Here is a 20760-nt window from a genome sequence, read left to right on the forward strand (position 1 = left end):
AACTTCATTTTCCCAACTTCTCAATTGCCCGACAGACCAAAACTCTTTCTATCCCATTGTTAAATATATTCAATAATGGAGCATCTATAAAACTTGCAGCAAGAAAATTCCAAAGATTCACAAACCTTTGAGAAAATAAATTTCTGTTCATCTCAATTGTAAATGATCAGACCCTTCTCCAGAGATGCGCCTCTCCTTTTAGTGAGCTGGCCTCTCCTTCTTCTAAAGAACCTGGATGAGTTACTCTGCCACTCAGGGACAACATTCTCATTCCAGGCTCTAATCCATTCACTGTATAACCTGCAATGCAAATATATTCTGTTTTAATGTGAACACCAAAACTGCACCACGTATGGAGTCAGCTATTACGAGGGGTCATAGCTTTAAATTAAGGGGTGGTAGGTATAGGACTGATGTTAGGGGTAGATTCTTTACTCAGCGAGTCGTGAGTTCATGGAATGCCCGGCCAGTAGCAGTGGTGGACTCTCCCTCTTTATGGGCATTTAAACGGGCATTGGATAGACATATGGAGGATAGTGGGCTAGTGTGGGTTAGGTGGGCTTGGATCGGTGCAACATCGAGGGCCAAAGGGCCTGTACTGCGCTGTATTTTTCTGTGTTCTATGTTCTATGCACCGAGAGCTCCAGCTTGTCTCTTACCAAAGTTCTGTAATGCACTGAAGCCAAACCTGGATGGATACACCTTCCTATGTTGTTGTGAGTAGACCATATAAAGCAGAGAACAACAATTTATTTGATCGTTACAGGTCCAATTTTTTTCAAAGGATTGGCATACCCACGGGAGCAGAACCACCTCCTTGTCTTTTCTTAGCGTTCTGTCCTTTGTAAATGTCCTGTAGCTTATAAGATTCATATTTCCATCCATGTCATTCGATCATCATGGATCTGTAATGGGTATCAGAGAGCACTTACTTATTTAATTTGTGCTGTCAGTTAATTAGTTTTGTTTTGAATGCTACATGCATTCGGGTATAGACTTTATTTTTAATCTCTTAATCGACTATGTAAATTCTAGCCTTATTAGTTGGTTTACTCGTAAATTTATACTCTTATCTTCTCACTGTCTGTTCATCATTTCGCATATCAATACCTTTCTCCTTGGCCTTGACTTTTAGTCTTTGATTTATCACATGTTCCAAAATTGGTCCCTCCCCCCACTCTTTAGTCTAAAATCCTCTCTACTTCCTTCGTCACATTGTTGGCAAGAACCCCAGCCCCAGCATGCTTCAAGTGGAGACCGTTCCGTCAAGTATAGATCCCACTTACCCTAGTATAGGTGCCATAGCACCGGGTATCAGAACCCACTTCTCCCACATTAGTCTTAACCCACACATTGGCCCACTAGTCTGATTTGTCCAATGTCCATGTGTACATGCCTCAGGTAACACACTGGAGATTATGGCTATTGAGGTTCTGCTTCTTGATTTAGCGCCTTGCTCCTTAGACTGACTATGCTGAATCTCTTTCTTGGTCCCACCTATGTACTTGAGACCTAAATAGACTAGGATAACTGGATCCTCCCCCTCCCATTGTAAGTTCCTCCCCAGTCATGAGCAAATGTTGACAACCTAGGCACTGTTGACCGACATAGCCCTCTAGGCTTGTGTACTTTGATGCAGAGAATCATGTCAATCCCTTACCTATATTGTTCCCTATGAGCACATTCATCCCTACTCCCTACTCTTGAATGACTTATTCTACATTGACAAGACAAAGAAAGAGATTCAGCACAGTCAGTATGAAGAGCTAGGAACTAAATTAAGAATCAGAACTTCAAAGGTTGCAGTCAGTTAGCTCATTTCCCCTGAAACCCTCACTCTTACCCAAACAAGTACAAAGAGCCTCAAACCTATTGAACAATTTCAAAAGCTGATGTTCCTGCCCTTTAGCTGCCTTATTTGCTGTCAGACTCTACTGTCTCTGACCAAACCATAAGAGATGTGACTTTTATGATGAACAGACACTCAAGGTAACTTTGTCCCTTCCTGATGGGTTGTAATGTCTGTAGTTCAGCCTCCAGCTCATAAACCATCAATTGAGGCTGCTCAAACCTTGAACAATTACTGCAACATGTTTATTAGCTTTTGGTGATAACACAATTGAACATTTTTTCCATAATCTCAACATTTATGTTTACTTCTAGATATAAAACAAAGCTGTTATCAGGTTAAATATTCCCCCTCATTTCTATTCAGATTTAAATCCAGACTGTGTTCCACCAATTTGTGCTTCAAATGTGTTGTTATTGTGAACATGATTAGTTATAACATAGGTCTGACAGCATCTGCAGAGAGAAAAACCATATTAATGTTTCGAGTCCAATGCTGCTTTGTCAGAAATGGGCGCAGCTAGGAAATGGTGGTATTTATACTGATGTCAAAGAGTGGGGGGGTGGGGGGGGGGCAGTGGGCAGGGCATTGGTGCAGTGCGGTGGTGTTGTTGAGGATTTAAGTCAAATAGATGGAGACAGTGAGGAGAAAGTGAGGACTGCAGATGCTGGAGATCAGAGTCGAAAAGTGTGGCGCTGGAAAACCGAGCAATTCAGGCAGCACATGCTCAGGCGAGAGAGTGTGAAAAAAAAGAAGCAGACAAAGAGGTTGCTGATGATGAGCCAGGAGAAAAGTAAATGCTGATTGAGTCCTAACAGAAAGGGCTAATAATTGAAAATAGCATGGCTGTGCTGGGAGAAACCCATATGGAGTAGGACATGGGGTATGGTGTGGATTATGAACACGTAGAGGGATGTTGATGTTCTGAAATAATTAAACACAATGTTGAGTCCTGAAGGCTGTCAGGTACACAGGCAGAAGGTGAGGCTTTGTTCTTCCAGCTTGCTTCACCACTGCGAACAAAAATAAAAAGAATTTGTCAAAAATTGTAAAACTAGCTTTGTATGCACACTCACTTTTCTGACATTAAATATTTCTCAACATTCAGGATTTGGTTGTAATATAAATAATAGGAACTTTTCAAATTCTTTTGAAATAATGTTTCCTTTATTAAATAGGTCAACATAATATATCTACCTCAAATATTGTATTTGTTGAGCTGATCAATGGATGAAATTGACAGCTTCAGGGACAAATAACAGGGTCAGAATATTGATAATGGTAGTACTACTGGAAAGGTTAGCTCCAATAAAAAGGCTTGCAATATAAAAGTGACAGCTAATATGTTAGAATATTTAGAGTGAATTAAAACAGTGAATCATCAGAATTAGAACTTTGTTTAGTCTCCTGATTGCAATCTGGATATCCAGTGCCATCTTAGGTCAACAGTGCAGTGCAGAGTTTGACAATCAAGATAAAATGATATGAATTTTGCAGTTCAATTTAAGTTTTATGCTTAGGACCTTAACTTGAAATTGTTCTACACCATTCTGGGAAGTCTAAGGAAATAAACTTGATTAGATTAAAGTGTTCACTTGGGAAGACACTGTATGTACATGATTACAAAAAGAGTAGCAGTGACACCTTCTATTTGTTGGAGTCAGATGTAGTCAGGAAATTTGCAGAAAGAATAAGATTTAATGGCATGTAAAATGCTCCATTAAATCAAATAATACTAATTTCTAAAGTCTATAATTAAGGATAACATTACTGAACATGAACATTTTTAATTGAAAGCCAATTTCATTTTTAAAGTGTACTTCATTCTTAACAAACTGGATTGTTTTTATTTTGAAGAAATGGCTGAAATAATGAGTGGAAGAATACCTGGAATGAATAGATTGCTGGATGAGGAAAGGTGAGGCAGGTTAGGCCTGTATCTTCTGCAGTTTGAAAGAGTCTGAGGTGATGTAATTGAATCATATAAGATGCTGAGGGAACTTGACGAGGTGGATGTGGAAGGGATGTTCCTGTTGTGGGAGAATCTGGAACTCGGGGGTCATAATTTTAAAAACAAGACCTTGTTCATTTAAGACTGGGATGAGGAAACATCTTTTTTTCTTGCAGAGGGCTGAGAGTCATTGGAATTCCCTTCCTCAAAAGGTAAGGGATGCATAATCTTTAAATATTCCAATGAAGGGATACGTAGATTCTTGATTATTAGATTAGATTCCCTACAGTGTGGAATCAGGCCCTTCAGCCCAACCAGTTCACACAGACCCTCTGAAAATTAACCCACCCAGACCCATTTCCCACTGACTCATGCACCTAATACTATGGGCAATTTAGCATGGCTAATTCACCTGACCTGCACATTTTTGGACTGTGGGAGGAAACCCACACAGACATAGGGAGAATGTGCAAACTCTACACAGGCAGTCACCCGAGGCTGGAATCAAACCTGGGATCCTGGCGCTGTGAGGCTGCAGTGCTAACCACTGAGCCACTATGCTGCCTATGGATGTAAGGGGATGTAAAATTGTTGGGTATTCACAGGAATGTAGAGGTGAGGTCAAAATCAGATCAACCTTGATCTTATTAATTGCTTGTTAGAAATGACAATGAATGTTATCTGTTAAAAAAAATCACACAACACCAGGTTATAGTCCAACAGGTTTAATTGGAAGCACACTAGCTTTCGGAGCGTCACTCCTTCATCAGGTGATAGTGGAGGGCTCGATCGTAACACAGAATGTATAGCAAAAATTTACAGTGTGATGTAACTGAAATTATACATTGAAAAATTGATTGTCTGTTAAGCCTTTCATCTGTTAGAATATAGTGATAGTTTCACTTCCTTTATGTGTAAATCACAAAACCCTTTTTTTAAAGTTGCATTCTCGGGTTAGCTGTTAACAATGGTGATAGCTAGACAATATGTTGAAGGTGTTAGCCCCCTGTGTTCTCTGTCTATGACCTGATGATTAGATTGATTCTAATCTAAAAAGTGAGATAACAGAGTTTTACATAAATTCATGCAGTTTTTGAGCTCAGAGTTCGACATGAATGTATGCAGTTTTTGAGCAAAGTGCAATGTAACTCTGCAAGTACAAATTCACCACACAAAATATGTGTGTGCATGTGGGTCTTTGTCTGTGCGTGTGTGTGTGGTGAGTGCAGCGTGTCTTAAGTCTGTGAGGGGGTGCATGTGTGAGTGTGGGTGTCTGTGTGCGTGTCTGTGTGTACCTGTGTCCGTGTATATGTGAGAGTGTGTGTGTGTGTGTGTGTGTGTGTGTAGTGCAATGGTGATCACCTGTAATGTGACATGAACCCAAGGTCCCGGTTGAGGCCCTCCCTATGGGTACCAAGCTTGGTTAACAGCCTCTGCTCGGCCATTGTCCTGGACCACTGAAGTGTTCCCCAACTGGGAGGGAACCCTCCTGTCTGTTGATTGTTGTGCAGTGCCCATTCATCCGTTGTCGTAGCCATTGTTGTAGCATTCAGCCTCGGACATTCGGGTGACCATCCTCCAAGGTGGACTTCAGGACAGGCAGCAGAGGAAAATGGCTGAGCAGAGGCTGTTAGCTAAGTTCGGTACCCATAGGGAGGGCCTCAACCAGGACCTTGGGTTCATGTCACATTACAGGTGATCACCATTGCACTACATACACACACACACACTCACACACGGACACAGGTACACACAAATGCGCACACAGACACCCGCACTCTCACACTCCCACACTCTCACATGCACCCCCTCACAGACTTAAGACATTCTGCGCACGCGCACACACACACACACACACTCACTCACTCACTCACTCACTCTCTCACAACCCCCACCCCAGATAGACGCACACACACAGACAGACAAAGACCCACATGCACACATATATTTTGTGGGGTGAATTTGTACTTGCAGAGTTACATTACACTTTGCTCAAAAACCGCATACATTGGGTAACGAACCAGGCCAGGTGTTAGAATTGGAGGTAGGTGAGCACTTTGGGGACAGTGACCACAATTTGGTGACTTTTACTCTAGTGATGGAGAGGGATAAGTGTGCGCTACAGGGCAAGAGTTATAGCTGGGGGCAGGGAAATTATGATGTGGTGAGGCATGACTTAGGATGCGTGGCTTGGAAAAGTAGGCTTCAAGGGAAGGGTGCAATCGATATGTGCAGCTTATTCAAGGAGCAACTATTGAGTGTCCTTGATAAATATGTACCTGTCAGGCAGGGTGGAAAGGGTTGTGTGAGGGAGCCGTGGTTTATTAAGGAATTGGAATCTCTTGTTAAAGGGAAGAGGGCGGCCTATGTAAAAATGAGGCGTGAAGGTTCAATTGGGGCGATTGAGAGTTATAAAGTAGCCAGGAAAGATCTAAAGAGAGAGCTAAGAGCAGCAAGGAGGGGACATGAAAAGTCCTTGGTTGGTAGGATTAGGGAAAACCCAAAGGCTTTCCAGAGGTGTGTCAGGAATAAAAGAATGACTAGGGTAGGAATAGGTCCAGTCAAGGATAGTAATGGGAAGTTGTGTGTGGAGGCTGAAGAAATTGGGGCGACACTGAATGAATACTTTTCGTCAGTATTCACTCAGAAATAGGACATTGGCAACAATGTGAATATTGAGTCACAATTAATTAGAATGGATGGCTTTGAGGTATGTAGGGAAGAGGTGTTGGAAATTCTGGAAAGGTGAAAATAGATAAGTCCCCTGGGCCTGATGGCATTTATCCTAGGATTCTCTGGGAAGCAAGGGAGGAGATTGCAGAGCCATTGGCCTTGATTTTTATGTCCTTGTTGTCTACAGGAATAGTGCCAGAAGACTGGAGGTTAGCAAATGTGGTTCCCTTGTTCAAGAAGGGGAGTAGGGATAACCCTAGTAACTTACAGCACCTGAGACCCGGGTTCAATTCCCGACTCAGGCGACTGACTGTGTGGAGTTTGCACGTTCTCCCCGTGTCTGCGTGGGTTTCCTCCGGGTGCTCCGGTTTCCTCCCACAGTCCAAAGATGTGCGGGTCAGGTGAATTGGCCATGCTAAATTGCCCGTAGTGTTAGGTAAGGGGTAAATGTAGGGGTATGGGTGGGTTGCGCTTCGGCGGGTCGGTGCGGGCTTGTTGGGCCGAAGGGCCTGTTTCCACACTGTCAGTCTTAGAGAGAATTGTAAGTGATAGGATTTATGAACATCTGGATAGGAATAATGTGATCAAGGATAGTCAGCATGATTTTGTGAAGGGCAGGTCGTGCCTCACAAACCTTATTGAATTCTTTGAGAAGGTGACTAAGGAGGTGGGCGAAGGTAAAGAGGTAGATGTGGTGTGTACGGATTTTAGTAAGGCGTTTGATAAGGTTCCCCATGGTAGGCTACTGCAAAAAATACGGAGGTATGGCATTGAGGATGAGTTGGAGGTTTGGATTAGGAATTGGCTGGCTGGAAGAAGACAGAGGGTAGTAGTTGATGGTAAAGGTTCATCTTGGAGTGCAGTTACCAGCGGTGTTCCACAAGGATCTGTTTTGGGACCATTGCTGTTTGTCATTTTTATAAATGATCTGGAGGAGGGGCTAGAAGGTTGGGTGAGCAAGTTTGCGGATGATACGAAAGTCGGTGGAGTTGTTGACAGTGAGGAAGGATGTGGCAGGTTACAGCGGGATATAGATAAGCTGCTGAGCTGGGCAGAAAGGTGGCAAATGGAGTTCAATGTAGGTAAGTGTGAAGTGATTCACTTTGGTAAGAGTAACAAGAAGATGGGGTACTGGGCTAATGGTCGGATACTTGGTAGTGTGGATGAGCAGAGGCATCTTGGTGTCCATGTACACAGATCTCTGAAAGTTGCCACCCAGGTAAATAGTGCTGTGAAGAAGGCATATGGCGTATTGGCTTTTATTGGTAGAGGAATTGAGTTCCGGAGTCCTGAGGTCATGTTGCAGTTGTATAAGACTCAGGTGCGGCCGCATCTGGAGTATTGTGTGCAGTTTTGGTCACCATCCTATAGGAAGGATGTGAGGCACTGGAACGGGTGCAGAGGAGGTGTACCAGGATGTTGCCTGGTCTGGTAGGAAGATCGTATGAGGAAAGGCTGAGGCACTTGGGGCTGTTTTCGTTGGAGAAAAGAAGGTTTAGGGGAGACTTAATAGAGGTGTACAAGATGATTAGGGGTTTAGATAGGGTTGACCATGAGAACCTTTTTTCCACGTATGGAGTCAGCTATTACGAGGGGGCATAACTTTAAATTAAGGGGTGGTAGGTATAGGACAGATGTTAGGGGTAGATTCTTTACTCAGTGAGTCGTGAGTTCATGGAATGCCCTGCCAGTAGCAGTGGTGGACTCTCCCTCTTTATGGGCATTTAAACGGGCATTGGATAAACATATGGAGGATAGTGGGCTAGTGTAGGTTAAGTGGGCTTGGATCGGCACAACATCGAGGGCCGAAGGGCCTGTACTGAACATCAGGTCATAGACAGAGAACACAGGGGGCTAACACCTTCAACATATTGTCTAGCTATCACCATTGTTAACAGCTAACCTGAGAATGCATCTTTAAAAAGAAGGGTTTTGTGATTTACACATGAAAGAAGTGAAACTATCACTGTATTCTAACAGATGAAAGGCTTAACAGACAATCAATTTTTCAATGTATAATTTCAGTTACATCACACTGTAAATTTTTGCTATAAATTCTGTTACGATTGAGCCCTCCACTATCACCTGATGAAGGAGCGACGCTCCGAAAGCTAGTGTGCTTCCAATTAAACCAGTTGGACTATAACCTGGTGTTGTGTGATTTTTAACTTTGTACACCCCAGTCCAACACCGGCATCTCCAAATAATGTTATCTGTAACTACTTCCAGAATGTGTTTCATGTAGTCCCTCAGATGTTTCTGTTAGCAAAGCTTGATATTCATGGAATAGAAAAAAGATATGACAGGGAAGGAGATTCATTGAAAGATAGGAGACAGTATAGAGATAATGATCAGGATATCGATGTCCCACAAAAATTTGTGTTGGGCCCTCAACTTCTGATTGTATTTATTCACTATTTAGCTGATGTAATAGAAAATAATATATCCACATTTGTTGATAATGAAAAGATAGACAACATTATAAACTGTGTAGGTGGTAGCATAACATCACAAAGGAAGACAGATTAATTAAATAAGAAAGAAATATGAGAAATTGATTTCAAATGAATATAGGCAAATGTGAGGTCATCCCTTTGGAATCTACAGAGGATGAAGTGGAATACTTTCTAAATGGTTGAAAGCTAGAAACAGTGGAGATCTGAACTAATACCAGGATCTGTAAATGTCATCAGCTATACAGAAAATATCATAATGGGGAATAGAAAATTGGCCTTCATGTCGAGAGAAGTAGAATGCGGTGGAGGGGGTGGGGGGTGCTGGTGGTCGGTGGTAGAAGTCATGCTTCGGCTATACAAAGTCTTAATTGGACAAACCTGCAATACTGTGAACAGCATCACAGAGAATGCTGATAGAATTTATTACCCTTATTAGGAAAGACTGCAGTGTCAATTTACCAGAATTATACCTGTGGATTCCAAGGGTTGAAATATAAGGAGAGATTAAACAAATTAGTATCACATTCCCTAGAATTTAAAATGTTATGTGGTGATTTGATCAAAAATCCTAAGATATGAGGACGTTGGTGAGGCCACTTTAGAGTTCTGTGTACATTTCTGGTCACCGTGCTTTAGGAAGGATATTATTAAATTGGAGAGGATGCAGAAAAGACTTAAAAGGCTATTACCAAGACTAGGTGGTGTAAGTTATGAAGAGAGGCTGGATAGACTTGGACATTTTTCACTGGAGCATAGGAGGTTGAGGGATGACATCATAGAGGTTTATAGCAAAGGTCTTTTCCCTAAGGTAGGGGAGTTCAAAATGCGAGGGTGTAGGTTTAAGGTGAGAAGGGAAAGATTTAAGAGGGACCTGAGGGATAGCTTTTTCAAACAGAGGGTGATGCACATGTGGAATGAACCACCGGAAGAAGTGGTAGATGCAGATACAGTGACAACATTTAAAAGACATTTGGACAGGCACATGAATAGGGAAGTTTTAGAGGGATATGGGCCAGTACAGGCAAATGGGACTAGTTTAGTTTGAGACATCTGGCCAGCATGGATGAGTGGGGCCGAAGGGTCTGTTTCCATGCAGCATGACTCTATAACAAATAAGATAGAGAGATAGAATTTATTTCTGCTGGAACCAAGTCTAGGAGAAGTCATTGACTAAATCTTCCATCGAGATCTTTCAGGAAATTTGACACCACTTTTAGAAAACAATGGTCATAAAGATGTGGAACACTCTTCCAACAATTACAATTGATTCTCAATCAGTTCAGTTTCAGTCTAAGATTGATAGATTTTTGTTAATGAAAGCTATTGAGGGCTAAGGTTTAAAGGTGAGCATATGGAATTAAGTTGCAAATCAACTATGATCCCAATGAATGGCACAAAAAGCTCCAAGGAATAAATGCCCCACTGCTGTTTGTATATTCCTAACTGTGGTGGTTATATGTAGACATGTAGCAATTATAACATGGGAACAAACCACTCAGTCCAATCAGTCAGTCCTGGATACACCCCTCCACAAATAAGTATTTCTAACTGCATTTACTATAAATCATTCCAAGATCCCTTTGTTCACTTTGCCCTTACCTATCTTGAATGCAATGCCATATTGAATGTTCTTATGATTTCTGCTTCTGTCATTAACCTGGAAATGATCTCCTCTACCTTGTAACTCCCATGTCACAGGCATTCTGTCTTTCTACATCTTGTGTCTGTGATTCTTTGGAGATTTGGTCTGCTTAGTTGAGTGGATGGCTGATTTTGCAGTACAGAGCGGTGTCAACAATGTGGGTTCAATTCCACACTAGGGAACTAAGTAACTAAGGATACCATGACATACTGTCCTCCTCAACTTCTCCCTTTGCCAGGCATGGTGATTGTCAGGTTAAACCATTTGTCTCTCTCACTAATGAGAAGGTAGCCCAGTGATTTGGTAGGACTATGGCAACTTTTCATTTCTCACCCTCTGACTGCAAACCTCAGTTGAAATTGACTGATATTTCACAAACAGCCAGCTTAATTACATAGGAATGTTAATCAAATTAAATATGAATTCATAGACTCATAAAGACTGACAGCATGGAAATAGACCCTTTGGTCCAACTGATCCATGCCGACCGGATATCCTAAATAAAGCTAGTCCCATTTGTCAGCATTTGGCCCATATCCCTCTAAATACTTCCTATTCACATACCCGTCGAGGTGCCTTTTAAATGCTGCAATTGTACCAGCCACCACCACTTCCTCTGGCAGCTCATTCCGTACACCCAACACCCTCTGCGTTTTTTAAAAAAAAGTTGCCCCTTAGGTCTCTCTTAACTCTTTCCACTCTCTCCTTAAACCTATGTCCTCTAGTTTTGGACTTCCCCACCCCAGGGAAAAGACCTTGTCTATTTACCCTATCCATACCCTTCGTGATTTTATAAAACATTACAAGGTCACCCCTCAACCTCTGATGTTCCACGGAAAACAGCCCCAACCTATTCAGCCTTTCCCTATAGTGCAAATCCTCCAACACTGGCAACATCCTTCTAAATCTTTTCTGAACCCTTTCACATTTTGCAACATCCTTCCTATAGTAGGGAGATCAGAATTTAATGCAGTATTCCAATAGTGGCCTCACCAATGTCCTGTACATCTGCAAAATGTCCTCCCAGCTCCCAATGCACTGACCAATAAAGGCAATCATAAAATGATTACAGCTACTGAAGGAAGTCATTTGGCCCAACATGTCCATATTGGCTCTGAAAGCGCATTCAGGTTGTCACATTCAACTGGCCTTACCCCAGACCCCTGTATTCTTTCCTTCAGATGTAATGCTAAATCACTTATTGAAATGATGCTTTGAAATTAATTCATAGCAGACCCTTCTATAGCAGATTTAGCAATGTGAGAAATGCAACTTAAATTCTGTAACAGTTTAACTTCAGGAACCACTGATGAAGATTTTAATGGTAGAAAGAGCAGAAAATGTCCTGTGAAGTTTGCTGCAAGGGAGCAAATAACATTGCATCTAAGTTATTGTCCCGCCATAATGTTCTTCTGGGAAAGAGCTACAGCTTTACTAAAATGACCCAGTAAGTCCAAGGATTGATCAAATATAATTGCACAACCTGGAATTGACCTAACAGACTGATCAATTGATGTTGTGATGATTATTGTTTTACTAAGATTGTCGCTGTGAACAAAACAAAAGAACGGATGCGCCCCTACCAAGGAAATGCTGAGGATGAAGACCCAGACATTAAAAAGATTAAAAAGGTAATCCAATAATGAAATGAAAGTGGAGAAACTATGTTACAAATTGAACCAAAATGGCATTTTTAAGTTTCTCTGTCACTTCAAATGATGCTATGAATCTGATTATATGAATAATTGACTGCAGGGATTATTATTTTCTAAATAAATCACTATTTAGAGGATATTTAATATTACATCTGTGAAGTATTCTTCATACTGTCACATCTAATTGTTGGAAGTTTTCTTTGCTCGAATATTCATTTGTTGTGGTGACGTAAACATATCTCGAATGGAAAAAAGTGTTAAATTGTCTAAATACATTTATGTAAGCCTAGTCGGTCCCTTTCCTCAAATGTACCCCTTATAGGAAGGGTTGGTTGATGCAACTCAGAGTACCTCAGCTGTACAGGATGTGTGTCTCAACCAAAAGATTAGACAGACATCTGGAGATTAGGATAACTGCCTTTCCACAGATGGCTTTCGGTCTTCCTCATACCACCATAAATTGAAGCTATAAATTGAGCGTTCTGTCAATTCATGATAGTTCTTCCCATGATGGAAGACAAGGTACCAATGGACATTCTACTGTTACTTTCAGGGGATCCCCTGAGTATACCTGAATCCCCCTGAATGTGGATGCACCTGCAAATCTAGCATCAGCCTTCAAGCACTCCACTACCCTCCTCATTGGGTCTCGGTACCTCAGCTCTGGTCAGATCCTAGGATTATCTGGTTTCAGAAGGCCCTCTTTCTTGTATGCCTCCGACAATAGTGGCATGGGCTGTCAATCCTGGTCTGATAGACTGCCATTGGCATTCTTTTTTGGCCAGAAGCTCAATGAGGCAAGCCTTCTCCCAGAATTGCACACATCTCCCCTCGCCCCACGCTAATGGACGCTCCTGCTCCTCAAATGGTGCCTGCTGTGCTTTTCTAGGGCCACACTTTTCGATTCTAATGGATGGGTGCTTGCCCAAACTATTCATGGGCAAGTCAGCTAAATGGAGGCAAGTTTGTCTCTGTCATTTTCATTGAGAGGTAAGGGGCCCATCCTTATCAAGTGATCCTTATTGGGTGAAGTTGTAAAGTGTGGCAGAATATTGACTGGCACTCCATCTAGTGGATCAAATTATATAGCAAGTAATACTTTAAGAGGCGCAAGAAATACTTAGATTTGAATTTAAAGCCAACACAAAATCACTCTAATTGACTGATTGTGATGTGGCAAAAATGGTAGGAAAGGACTCCTTGAAGCTCAATCAGTGACAGAATAGTGAACCACTCAAGGAGGAACCAATAAGCGTCATAGAGTCAGAGAAATGTACAGCATGCAAACAGACCCTTCGGTCCAACCCGTCCATGCCGACCAGATATCCCAACCCAATCTAGTCCCACCTGCCAGCACCCGACCCATATCCCTCCAAATCCTTCCAATTCATATACCCATCCAAATTCCTCTTAAATGTTGCAATTGTACCAGCCTCCACCACTTCCTCTGGCAGTTCATTCCATTAATGTACCATCCTGTGCATGAAAATGTTGCCGTTAGGTCGCTTTTATATCTTTCCCCCTCACCTTAAACCTATGACCTCTAGTTCTGGACTACCCGACCCCAGGGATAAGACTTTGCCTATTTACCCTATCCACACCTCTCATAATTTTGTAAACCTCTATAAGGTCACCCCTCAGTCTCTGACACTCCAGGGAAAACAGACCCAGCCTGTTCAGTCTCTCCCTATAGCTCAAATCCTCAAACCCTGGCAACACCCTTGTAAATCTTTTCTGAACCCTTTCAAGTTTCACAACAGCTTTCCGATAGGAAGGAGACCAGAATTGCATGCAATATTCCAACAGTGGCCTAACCAATGTCCTGTACAGCCACAACATGACCTCCCAACTCCTTTTCTCAATACTCTGACCAATAAAGGAACGCATACCAAACACTGTTTTCACTATCCTAACTACCTATGACTCCACTTTCAAGGAGCTATGAACCTGCACTCCAAGATCTCTTTGTTCAGCAACACTCCCTAGGACCTTACCATTAAGTGTATAAGTCCTGCTAAGATTTGCTTTCCCAAAATGCAGCAACTCGCATTTATCTGAATTAAACTCCATCTGCCACTTCTCAGCCCATTGGCCCATCTGATCAAGATTCTGTTGTAATCGGAGGTAACCCTCTTCGCTGTACACTACACCTCTAATTTTGGTGTCATCTGCAAACTTACTAACTGTATCTCTTATGTTTGCATCCAAATCATTTATGTAAATGACAAAAAGCAGAGGACCCAGCACCGATCCTTGTGGCACTCCACTGGTCACAAGCCTCCAGTCTGAAAAACAACCCTCCACCACCACCACCCTCTATCTTTTACCTTTGAGCCAGCTCTGTATCTAAATGTCTAGTTCTCCCTGTATTCTGTGAGATCTAACCTTGCTAATCAGTCTCCCATGGGGAACCTTGTCGAACGCCTTACTGAAGTCCATATAGATCACATCTCTGCCCTCATCAATCCTCTTTGTTACTTCTTCAAAAAATTCAATCAAGTTTGTGAGACATGATTTCCCACGCACAAATCCTCAAATCATTCTGGCCGCGAGTTCGCGTCCAGTTAACTACGGGCGCTGCCCAGCGTTTTGTGGGCGGCACGATGGCACAGTGGTTAGCACTGCTGCCTCACAGCGCCCGGAGACCAGGGTTCAATTCCCGACTCAGGCGACTAATTGTGTGGAGTTTGCACGTTCTCCCCGTGTCTGCGTGGGTTTCCTCCGGGTGCTCCGGTTTCCTCCCACAGTCCAAAGATGTGCGGGTCAGGTGAATTGGCCAGGATAAATTGCCCGTAGTGTTAGGTAATAGGGGTAAATGTATGGGTGGGTTGCGCTTCGGCGGGTCGGTGTGGACTTGTTGGGCCGAAGGGCCTGTTTCCACACTGTAAGTAATCTAATCTAATCAAAGCCATGTTGACGAACCCTAATCAGTCTTTGCCTTTCCAAATACATGTACATCCTTCAAAGTTTGGGAGAAGATTTGTAGCTCGGATGCTCGTTGTGGTTCTGTTCGCCGAGCTGGGAATTTGTGTTGCAGACATTTCGTCCCCTGTCTAGGTGACCTCCTCAGTGCTTGGTAGCCTCCTGTGAAGCGCTTCTGTGATCTTTCCTCCGGCATTTGTAGTGGAGACAGAATCCTGCCTGTCAGGATTCCCTGCAACAACTTGCCCACCACCAACTTCAGGCTCACTGGTCTGTAGTTCCCTGGCTTGTCCTTACCACCCTTCTTAAACAGTGGCACCACATTAGTCAACCTCCAGTCTTCCAGCACCTCACCTGTGACTATCAATGATACAAGTAGCTTAGCAAGAGGCCCAGCAATCACTTCTCCAGCTTCCCACAGAGTTCTAGGATACACCTGATCAGGTCCTGGGGATTTATCCACTTTTAAGACATTTCAAGACATCCGGCACTTTCTCCTCTGTAATATGGACATTTTTCAAGGTGTCATCATTTATTTCCCTACATTCTATATCTTCCATATCCTTTTCCACAGTAAATACTGATGCAAAATACTCATTTTGTATCTTCCCCATTTTTTTGTGGCTCCACACAAAGGCCGTCTTGCTGATCTTTGAGAGGCCCTATTCTCTCCCTAGTTACCCTTTTGTCTTTAATGTATTTGTAAAAACTCTTTGGATTCTCCATAAATCGATTTGCCAAAGCTATCTCATGTCCCCGTTTTGCCCTCCTGAATTCCCTCTTAAGTATACTCCTACTTTCTTTATACTCTTCTAAGGATTCACTCGATCTATCCTGTCTATGCGCTTTCTTCTTTTTCTTAAGCAAACCCTCAATTTCTTTAGTCATCCAGCATTCCCTATCCCTACCAGCAATTCCTTTCACCCTGACAGGAATATACTTTCTCTGGTTTCTTGTTATCTCATTTCTGAAGGCTTCCCATTTTCCAGCCAACCCTTTTACCTGAGAAAATCTGCTCCCAATCAGCTTTTGAAAGTTCTTGCCTGATATCATCAAAATTGGCCTTTCTCCAATTTTTAGATCTGGTCTATCCTTTACGATCATTATTTTAAATCTTTTGGATTATGGTCGCTGGCCCCAAAGTGCTCCCCCACTGACACCTCAGTCACCTGCCCTGCCTTATTTCCCAAGAGTAGGTCAAGTTTTGTACCTTCTCTAGTAGGTACATCCACATACTGAATCAGAAAATTGTCTTGTACACACTTCACAAATTTCTCTCCGTCTAAACCCTTAATATTATGGCAGTCCCAGTCTATGTTTGGAAAGTTAAAATCCCCTAACATAACCACTCTATTTTTCTTACAGATAGCTGAGATCTCCTTACAAATTTGTTTCTCAATTTCCCTCTCACTATTAGGGGTCTATAATACAATCCCAATAAGGTGATCATCCCTTTCTTATTTCTCAGTTCCACCCAAATAACGTCCCTGGATGTATTTCCAGGAATATCCTCCCTCAGCACAGCTGTAATGCTATCCCTTATCAAAAGTGCCACCCCCCAAACCCCTCCTCTCTTACGTCCCTTTCTATCCTTTCTGTAGCAATTGTATCCTGGAACATTAAGCTGCCAGTCCTGCCCATCCCTGAGCCATGTTTCCATAATTGCTATGATATCCCAGTCCCATGTTCCTAACCATGCCCTGAGTTCATCTGCCTTCCCTGTTGGGCCCCCTTGTATTGAAATAAATGCAGTTTAATCTATTAGTCCTACCTTGTCCCTGCCTGCCCTGACTGTTTGACTCACTTCTGTTCTCAGCTGTACCCGTCTCAGATCGATCTCTTTCCTCACTATCTCCCTGGGTCCCACCACCACCCCCTCCCCCCCACCTTACTAGTTTAAATCCTCCTGAGCATCTCTAGCAAATTTCCCTGCCAGTATATTAGACCCCTTCCAATTTAGGTGCAATCCATCCTTCTTGTACAGGTCACTTCTACCCCAAAAGAGATTCCAGTGGTCCAAAAATGTGAATCCTTCTCCCATGCACCAGCTCCTCAACAATGCATTCATCTGCTCTGTCCTCCTATTCCTGCCCTCACTAGCTCGTAGCACTGGGAGTAATCCAGATATTACTACTCTCGAGGACCTCCTTTTAAAATTTCTGCCTAACTCTCTGTAATCACCCTTCAGAATCTCAACCTTTCCCTTTCCTATGTTGTTGGTTCCAATGTGGACAATGACCTCTTGTTGGCTGCTCTCCCCCGTGAGAACATTCTGCACCCTCTCTGAGATATCCTTGATCCTGGCACCAGGGAAACAACACACCATTCTGCTTTTTCTCTGCTGGCCACAGAAACGTCTGTCTGTACCTTGGACTAGAGAATCCCCTAACACAATTGTTGTGATGAAGTTGGTGGCTTGCCAATACCAAGTTGTTTTTTTAATGAAGGGTCATGGAGAATGGTGGCCATGGAGTTACACAGGGGTGTTGTGCAGAAGAAACCGTTTTCCAGTGGTTAGCACATACATTTGGTTAACTACAGCTGCCAGGTGCCCATTCTGTTTTGCTTGTTGGTTTTTTGCACCACTTATTTCTCAATGGCGTTGAGGAGAAATGGATTTGTGATATATGTGAATTGAGAGAACAATAATATCCAAACACATGGAAAAAACTGGTTGCCACACAAAGTCGAGATCAGAATTTGCTATTAAAGTCTTCAGGGGAAAATCGTGCAAGTTGTTCCTTTCATCAAGAGTCTGATTTTTTTCGCTTAACCTATTTAATCACCTCGCTTACCATTACTCTTGCCAGGGAAGAGAAGATTGTGCCTTCTGTTTCCATTAATATCGGAATAATTTCCTCCTGTATCTGTCAGACAAAACAAAACCATTCAAGGATTTAATGAGGAAAGATACAAATGGTTCTGTGGAGAATCATAAAAATTGACACTGTGATAACTCAAAGAAGCGGTCACCATCATGCCGGTCCTTTGGTCGTGTAAATCTCAGGAAGCATTCATTCTGCAATACAATACATTTCCATTTGTATCTCGAGCAGTCCTGCTGCAGAATGAACAATCTATTATGTATGGCTCAAGGGCACTAGCAGCAGCAGAGATGAACTTTCTAACGATTATGTTAAACTAAATTTGAAATTTTAATCAATAGCCAAAATATAATGAAGATCATAATCGTTTAGAATCAATGGACCCCAAGTGTTCAAATTGTGCCAAAAGACTTCAAAGAATGCTGTTAAAACTCTAAAACTGTTATCTGAAAATATAATTCTAAGCAAAAAGAAGTGATCCCAGCAGGTACACTGAGCAGATTTGCCTTCAGATATTAACTCTTGCAATTTTACATCTGAAACTAAGAATTACCTCCAGTTGGAGGTCTGTGCTGTGAAATGAACGAGTGTGATCAGAAGCAACTGTGTATTACTATTCAGCAAGGCGGTCCTTAAAACAAGTCTGAGGTACCTGAATATTTACACCCTATTTTGTTTTTCAAGACAGACTAACTGTCCAAGGGCATTTGAGATTCAAAGGACAGCAACACATGGTGCTGGCTGTCTTATGTAAGAAATTAATGTCAGTAACTCACTTCATACAAAATGGCAAAAATGGTTGAATCCATGGAATGCACAATAGCCTTTATTGGTCCAAATCATCAACCGAGCTTCAACAAACATTGTAAGCACAATATCTATTGACTAATCAGAGCCATCCAGGTGAGAAACCATTAATCCAGCACAAAGTTGATTGTGACTGGGCCTTGCTTGAAGGATGAGACTGATCTTTGTGAGTTACATAGCTGTATTGAGCTTATTGTATGTAACTATTACAATAACTTTATCAACCTAACTGGTGACATTTCTGTTGCCATAGGCAGTGTTCTGAAAGAATTCCAAAAGATGTTTGCAAGATTTAGGACTCCAGATATCTTAATAATGATGAAGGATGTACAGAATATTCCATCTTTGAAAAGAGCTAAAGGTTTAGACATATAATACTATCACCTTAGTACTTGTAGTCCAATGACACAGCAGAAAACAATGTCAAGACTGTCAAACAACTCTTCTCTAAATGCAATGTCGCCAATCAAACTTTTTAACTTTTGTAATTTGGAGCAACTCAACATACCTAGCAAAGAGGTAGGCACAAGATCCTACAAGAGCCTTATGAGTTATATATAGAAGACACTGCTTTCTATTATGGAACCCTCCTACAGCTTAACTATTTCACTGAGGTTGACATTTGGATGCATGAAGCAATGTTAGTGATATTATTATGACAAGAATGCTCAACCACTTCAAGAAATACACTCTGCGAGTACAGTGTGCTTGAAACTCACTAGCTAGAATATTTGCACTGCTTACGGAATGTGCATCTGTTGTGTTTGAGAAGTTGCAGTTTGGATACTCATTGTTAGTTACTGTAAGTTGATGATTTGTCCATGAGTGCTTGAAATTGGGGATATTTTGAAATGTAGGTATGCAGTGGTATCTCTGAACCTTCTACCATCTTCAAAGAAAGATACCACATCTGTATTACCTGAAAAATGTGGTAGGCAAGCACCAGTTGATGATTTCAGAACTAGAGAAAAATGTTTGGCTCCATCTTGATGAAAATGCTTTTTGTTTTATAGTGGCTGCCTCAAATTGTGTGTTTTGTTTCACTTACATTAGTGTAAAAGGAGTGACACTGGATAGAACACCTGGCATTGATCTAGGCTATGGAATGGAAAATGGTAAATTCAGCTCTGTTGACCCTGTAAAATACTCCTTGTTAATGTCTGAGGCTAGTGCCAACATTGGGACAACAATCTCTCAGGAGAAAGTGAGGACTGCAGATGCTGGAGATCAGAGTTGAAAATGTGTTGCTGGAAAGGTGCAGCAGGTCAGGCAGCATCCAAGGAGCAGGAAAATCGACATTTCGGGCATGAGCCCTTCCTGAAGAATGTGTGATTGTGCTAAAAGCAACCCATGTCATAACAGGACTGTCTGTGGAGGGAGTAAAAAACATGTTAGGATGGAACCAAGCTCTATTTCCCATCCCCTCCCTTGTCAGCATTCTGCAGGAATCATTCCCTCTGGGACACCCTGGTCCACTCCTCCTCCATTCTCAATGACTCCTCGCACTCCTATGGCACCTTCCCTTGCAATCACAGAAAGTATAATTCCTGTCCTTTTACTTCCTCTCTCTTCACCATGTACCTTACAGGTGAAGCAGTGACTTACCTGTCCTTCAATCTATCTACAGGATTCCTGAAGAAGGGCTCATGCCCGAAACGTCGATTTTCCTGCTCCTTGGATGCTGCCTGACCTGCTGCGCCTTTCCAGTGACACATTTTCAACAACAATCTCTCGGACTAATAACACACCAGCCTGACATAATCATATTCACAGAATCAAACCTTGCAGACAATCTGTCCCACAGAACAATATCACCATTCTCACATATGTTTGGTGTCACTAGCAAGAAAGACCCAACAAAGTTGGGCTGCACAGCTATATATAGTCAGGGGGAGTTGGCTTGTGAGCCCTCAACATTGACTCCAAACCCTATGAACTCTCATCAGGTCAAGCATAAGCAAGCAAACATCTAGCAGATTA

General features: G+C 42.2%; 1 protein-coding gene across 1 annotated transcript in view; it reads left to right on the plus strand.

The window, feature by feature from the left end:
* The window catches only part of rasgrf2b (Ras protein-specific guanine nucleotide-releasing factor 2b), a 241943-nt gene that overhangs the window by 71190 nt on the left and 149993 nt on the right, over nt 1-20760 (plus strand). Inside the window, exon 4 of the mRNA XM_060844008.1 lies at nt 12113-12202. Within this exon, the coding sequence (XP_060699991.1) occupies nt 12113-12202 (90 nt within the window). The remainder of the gene's footprint in view (nt 1-12112; nt 12203-20760) is intronic.

The sequence above is a fragment of the Hemiscyllium ocellatum genome, chromosome 2 (assembly GCF_020745735.1).
Source record: "Hemiscyllium ocellatum isolate sHemOce1 chromosome 2, sHemOce1.pat.X.cur, whole genome shotgun sequence".
Classification (NCBI taxonomy): domain Eukaryota; kingdom Metazoa; phylum Chordata; class Chondrichthyes; order Orectolobiformes; family Hemiscylliidae; genus Hemiscyllium; species Hemiscyllium ocellatum.